General features: G+C 37.6%; 1 protein-coding gene across 1 annotated transcript; it reads right to left on the bottom strand.

Annotated features, from left to right (window-relative positions):
- Positions 1-428: 428 nt before the first annotated feature.
- On the bottom strand, positions 429-6,070 carry PAH1 (Lipin family protein). The gene is made up of 11 exons (XM_086248530.1): positions 5,759-6,070; positions 3,822-5,367; positions 3,144-3,724; positions 2,967-3,040; positions 2,565-2,649; positions 2,232-2,318; positions 1,994-2,066; positions 1,445-1,488; positions 1,213-1,341; positions 1,025-1,126; positions 429-833 (listed from the first exon to the last, which is right to left on the bottom strand). Exons 2-11 carry the CDS (start codon positions 5,218-5,220, stop codon positions 780-782), a joined length of 2,628 nt encoding a protein of 875 aa, XP_086104656.1. The 5' UTR covers positions 5,221-5,367; positions 5,759-6,070; the 3' UTR covers positions 429-779.
- Between the last annotated feature and the right edge of the window lie 380 nt (positions 6,071-6,450).

Below are 6,450 nucleotides of genomic sequence, written 5' to 3' on the forward strand. Positions count from 1 at the left end.
AGAGTTAGTGCCTCTAAAAATGAGGACATTGTCTCAACCATAAGCTTGAGCTTAAGAGCCAGTTTAGTATTATTGTAAAATAAAGCAGCTGTGAAGTAAAGCAATGCTTACCTGCTTATTTTGACCCGCCAAACACAATTTCTTTTTACCTAAATTTTGAAGAAAAAAAAAACACTTCTAAAACTTTTAACCAAATACATAACCATCAAATCTTCATTTTAAAAAAGTTTATTTCTACCTAATTTCCACCCCAAACTGACTGTAAACCTTCCTCGCAAATTAAAGGACACCGCCAAGATTTGGACACGGGTAATTTGGCAAATTGGCTTGCTCGTTTGTGATGAATAGGAATGCATAATGCTCCTATACTTCCATTGATACTTGTTCAGTGAATTAATTAAAAGGTACCAATCCATGGCAAATCTTCCATGTTTCAATGGATGCAAGTGCCAGGTAATGTTTCAGCAATTAGTAAATTATACAAAACCAGATGAAAGAAATATGAAAGGGGAGACTCAAGTGTCGCAAGTAAAACTTTTATTCTTTATGAGAACTTTGTGACTATCAAAACCCCAAATTACTGGTACAAAGTCAATGGCTTGCAAATTACACTGATAAATACAACTGACCAAAAAAGTAACTATCAGTTCTACTCTGTGCATAGAGATGGAGAAGATCAAGAAGAATGTTGAGTGTTAACTCTGTATTGTTATGCTCTCCTCCTCCAAGCCACTTGAAGCACTTGGCCAAAGGGAAATGTTTTATGTAACTAACAACTATCACTCAATCTCTGGCAATGGCATTTTCCAATAATTCCACGAGTTAAAGTCTTCCTGCACATGTGTTGAAAACCGGGTTTGTTATTGATTATGAAACAAAGCCAGAGTTACATCTCTCTCTCTCTCTCTCTCTCTCTCTCTCTCTATATGTATATATATATATATAAAAATATATATACATATCTCCCTCTCTACCCACGTTAGCTTATGTTTCATGGTGAGGATGTAAAAGACTATTAAGTTACCTGCTCAACCATTGAAGTCGGAGGAAACATGTCATTAACAAGTGTGTGTAGGGATGTGTATGACTTCACATCCATGCGATGATGGCTGATGGCTACCTCACCCTGCCAGTAAATGATAACAGGTAAGTCACAGCAGATATGCACATTGCTCTCTTTAGTTACGGAAAACATCAGTGGAAGATATATACCTTGGGATTGATGATAAATATTTTGCCCTTTGGAATCCCAATTTTCCTGTAGCTGAGCTCATCTGTGTCTCTATTTCCAAAACCCGCATAAAATGGATTGTAATCAGAGGGGAAGAGTTTCTTTATGTCCTGCAGATGGTTTAACACATATTATAAATGTCGGAAGAAAAGGATCCCATGCCAGCCAAAAGTGATTGAAGTTGAACTTAAGTTGAACATTTTTGGTATTTACCTCTAAACAGGCAATTTTGAATTCATGTGGTGCTCTTCTTACAACTGCCATCAGTAAACAGGTGAAAAAAAACACTAATCAATCAGAGCAAACTTACTATTCATTTAAAAAAGAAAGTAAAGGCAGGCAGAATTCAAACATAGATAACCATATATAAAAGGTTTTCATGATTGCACATCCAAATCTATAGAGTATGTGATAGTCACACTATATATCAACAGTGAACTGGAGACCAAGGATAGCTACTCATTAAACACGGGGTGATATCATGGTCAAGTTTTACTGATTTGATCAAAATCAACCTACGAACACTAAAATTATTTATATTGTGTTATAATTCATAACTTCGTTCGACAAGCATATATCACCAACACACTTGCTATGTTTGTCTTTCTCCGCTGTTAGTTTCCATTTCGCTTTCATTTTCACAGATATGTACTTCATAGAAAAGGCAGTTAGATTACCATTACTTGAGTACCATAAACACTATAATACAATTGGTGAATGCAAAATGAAGTAGTTCCACAAATATTAAAAAGACAACCTCACCTTCACGAAACAATGAAGGAAATAATCCATCGGGTGAGATAACAACAGGTCCATTGGGTAAAGCTTTTCCATCCTGCAAGAACAGAAGAGTAATCAATTTGGCTTATGCAATTCTATCAACACAGTATCAACAATCTCAACAAAAATATATGCCTTCATCACTTAAAGGAGGCAAGCAACAAAAATTTGGTGTTGGATTAGAAGGAAAGGGATCCCAAAATCCAGGTTATTAGGTTACCTGTTTTAGATTGAGTAAAAAGCTTCTGGTTAGATACGCCTGAACAATTGCACGTGCACTCAAAAAGAGTAGCTGATATCCATTTTCCTGTAGTAAAAGCAGGACTAAGTATTAGATATCGATTTACAAAAGAAAACCAAATCACTGCATAAAAATGTCAAAAATTCTTAATTGCAGGGCTCCAACAGTGCAACCTTGATTGCAAATCAATCTCATAACCTAAATACAAAGTTATGCAGTCCCATTAAATCACTTAGATCATTGGGATTTGCAAGCCATATTCAAACTAAATGTTAACCTCAAATGGTCCTAATGATAAAGCAAGAGATATACCTTAATTGCAGAGAAAAGTCTAGCCACCCCAGATTGTGACCAATCCTTTCCAACTAGTGGCATGAACTGACCTAAAACATCAGACCTGGAAAAATGTATAGGTGAAAAGTCTTTTCATTAAACTAAGCAATATGATCATCATGATGGTAAAGTAACTTGTCTTTTTTGTATTTTTGACAGGTTTGCAGATTGCCTGTGCTGTCATATGATAGTCCAAAGGACTAATTTGTATGACACTCCAGCATGGCAGCACTAGATCAGGTCATGTTATGGTTTTGTCCCATGGAAACAGAAAAAAAAAAATCAAGAGAACCACAACTTTCAGCATTTTCCATCGACTTTTAGCAAGTTGCAGAAGCAATTCTATCCTAGCAATCAAAATTACAATGACAGCAGCCTTACTTGGTAATAGTTCCATCAACATCAGAAATTACAATTCGTGCATTCCATTTCCACAAGTAAATATGTGCATCAACCTGGTAAAGATAATCATGGCTTAGCAGCTAAATATTATAAATATCCAACTCTACCTTCTAATTCTCAAATTTACAAAATTGAAGCACAAGATGATTGGCAAACCTGTTGTGTTCCTAAAACCCTGGTAGAGAAACTGAAAGTTATCATATTTTGACCTTCTTTGAGATTTAAAGATGCTATCTGCTCAGTGGTGGGAACATTTGTCCTTACAAATTGCTTTTGAGGGGACTCAGGAGTTGCTTCAGCTACTGAGTTCAACAAACCAGATTCAGAATCAACAAATTCCTCCTCATTTGAGGAATTACTGCTGGTGTGCTCAAGTGTTTTGACCCTTCTAAATGCAATAGGCCAGAGCCTCCATCTACGTCCGGTAGGAGTGGAAGTGATTCCAGAATCTTCATCCCTTGGTTTTTCTGTGTCATCTTGTTCCACAGGAATTGCATCCTTAGGCTCAACAGGCAAATCTATACCGAATGCAGCCATTCCAAGAACAACAGGAGCTGCTTTTTCCCACGGAAAGTATCTATCTCTAAATCTGATAACTAGGTTTTCATTTTTCAAAATTGATGTTGCAGAAGTTTTGAAATCCTCTGCAGAGACACGCCCTGCATCAAAGGCTTCAGCAGCAGCACTCATGCCCATACCCGCACGAAGGTCATTCCCACAAAGTGAGATCTCAAACCCTGCAAAATGAAAAATGGATAAACACAAATAAGATTCTAGAATCAAGAAAAAGTAGGGAGGATTAGATAACAATTGAAGCCAGAAAGAGGTGCTTACTTATGCTTGAATGAATTTGTGTTTCTTCACGTAAAGATGCTGCTGGGGATTCTATTAGCTCACTTTTACTGCATTCATCTCCAGTTGCAAGTCTCTGTTCACTACTCTCTGTCCCATCAGCTGCTGCTAATGTAGCACACTGTTCATCCTTCCTTTCCAGATTATTACCGACAGAATGTACAGAAATGCTGTCAATGAATTCATTTCCAACTTGTAAATGTGGAGCATCTTCAGTTCCATCAACCACCGGAAGAGTCTGATGAGATTTTTCTGGTGAATTGTGAACCTCCAATGAGGAACTTTTATCTTTGACATCAGCCTTTCCAACATGTTTGGCCAGTTCTTCTAGCTCCGAGCAGCTCTTGAGAACCTCTGCCTTCTTAGAAGATGCATCTTCTGAACCGCTATGCATCTGAAGATCTCTTTCCTGTCTTGAAGTCTTTTGAGTTTCTTGAGCTTGACAGACATGGTCCCCCTCTCCTTCACAAACTTCCAACTGTTTACCAATACCATTATCATCATTCTGACTGCTGCAAACATTATCAGACGCATCACTAGTTTTAGATGCATTCAGCTTGCTAATATAATCAGCAGCCCAAGCATTTTCACCTGAATTAAATTCCTCATTGTCTTCACAGAAGTCGGTCTCTTCACCAGGGCCCAGATTAAATCGAGGTGTGTCTAATTGCAAATTCTCTGTGTTTTTTTCTGATGCTGAGATGGGGGCTGTTAATACATGACCATCCACACTCACCAATATAACTTCTGAATTTGAATTTTGTGATTCCACATTATGATCACTGTCTACATTATCATACCGACTCGACCCATACTCTGACAACTCAACTGAACCCTCTAGAGAAGATTGATCATCTTGAAATTCATAAAACCTCCGATCAACATCAGACTCTGCCTTCTCTAGCCGGTTTGCACCCAAGGAATCACATTCCTCTCGCAATTGAACCACCACCGAATCAGAGACACTATGCTCAAGTCTACGAATGTCAACAATGTTTTCATTACCATTATTCTGGCTATCACTATCCAAACCACCATCCTCTCGTGTAACTTCTAAATTATCAGAATCCTTTACAATCCCATTTGTCTCACTTCTTTTACCAGAATCAACCTCCTTTACAAAATAAGCCTCGCCTGAGTTATCAAGATACATATGGAAATTGGCATCGATGCCATTTACATTTATGCGGACAATCTTCTCTGCGCCTTTGAGAACACCCTGAAATTTACCAAAGCGAACATACCAAGGCGTGCTTCGGAATGTCCCATCCTGTTGCTGAACGACAATGACATCAACAGCCCCACCAAAGGGATGAAAAGGGGTGGCAACAGAGTAAACACCTTGGGAAATTAGGCTCCCAACTCTGCCAACCACATTCATCTGGTCAAGCTACTAGCAACCCCTCAAACTCTAGTGAAACCCCAATTAGCATCTAAACTCAAATCCTAAATTATCATTAAAAATTTCCTTCACACATTCACCCAAAATTCTTGTTTCTTGATTCTGATTCTGATTCTTCTCTGGTATCTGCATAACATATCATGCAATAACAATCACACAAAACGACTTATAAATTGGAAGAGTCATCTTGAATTTATTGGAAACCCTAAGGCCCTGTTTGGTTGCCAAGAAAGTAAGAAACCAAGAGGGAAAAAAAAAAAAAATTATATTTCCCATCAGTCATTTTGAAACCTTGCATTACAATCACAACCAATCGAGCTGTAACATGCTGAAAATTTCAAATTTCTTTTCCTATGATTTCTCAGCAATCAAACGAAGCAATAACGACAATTCTCCAATACAAAACCGAAAAAGAAAATTAATGATCAAGACCGAAACAACCAGAAACAAAATGCATTGGAAAAATCACAACATATAAAATTAGCGAAAATGAACAATACTACGAGGTTAAGCTTACGGGTTTCAATTGGCAAAAATATGAAAAAACGAGCAATCAGAGAGCTCGAAGACTCGAAACAATTCTCTCTGCGGGACTCTCGTTTCTTGAATTCTGAATTCTGTAGGCTTCTGTTTGGGACGGCGAATTGGAAATCCTCCCTCCGTCGTTGATATACTCGAGGCTTCGAAGTTTGGATTTCTCTTGGCAGATTGTTTGGATAGCAGGAAAAAACCAGAGACAGAAATCTCCATGGCTAAGCATTAAATAGGTATTCCTGAAAGGGAAATACCTAACTGATCCTATTGTTCGGTGAAATTACGTGGAGACTGCAGATGGTGACGTGTAAATATTGGTGTTGGGAAAGGGTATTCTGGTCAATTGGGTTAGGTTCCTGACTTCCTGGTTAACTTGAATGTCATGTCGCCAGTTTTGAACGGGTGGAGTCGACCACCACCTCGGCACCTCGTAGTGCTCTTTAAGTCTTTGTCTCGAAGTGAAAAAGATGTCAGAAATGAATATTTAATACGAATCAGATTGAACTTCCCATAATGTCCTTTACCTATCTAATTTTACCGGTTTTTTTAACACTATTAAAATAATTTTAGAGAAATAATGTGTTAAGTTTTTCATTTATTTATAATTAGTTAGATACATTCTTTTGATAGCCATTATAATTAGTTAGATATTTTTTTATTACATTGGAAGGAATG

Source organism: Dryas octopetala, chromosome 6 (assembly GCF_963921425.1).
Source record: "Dryas octopetala chromosome 6, drDryOcto1.1, whole genome shotgun sequence".
Lineage (NCBI taxonomy): Eukaryota > Viridiplantae > Streptophyta > Magnoliopsida > Rosales > Rosaceae > Dryas > Dryas octopetala.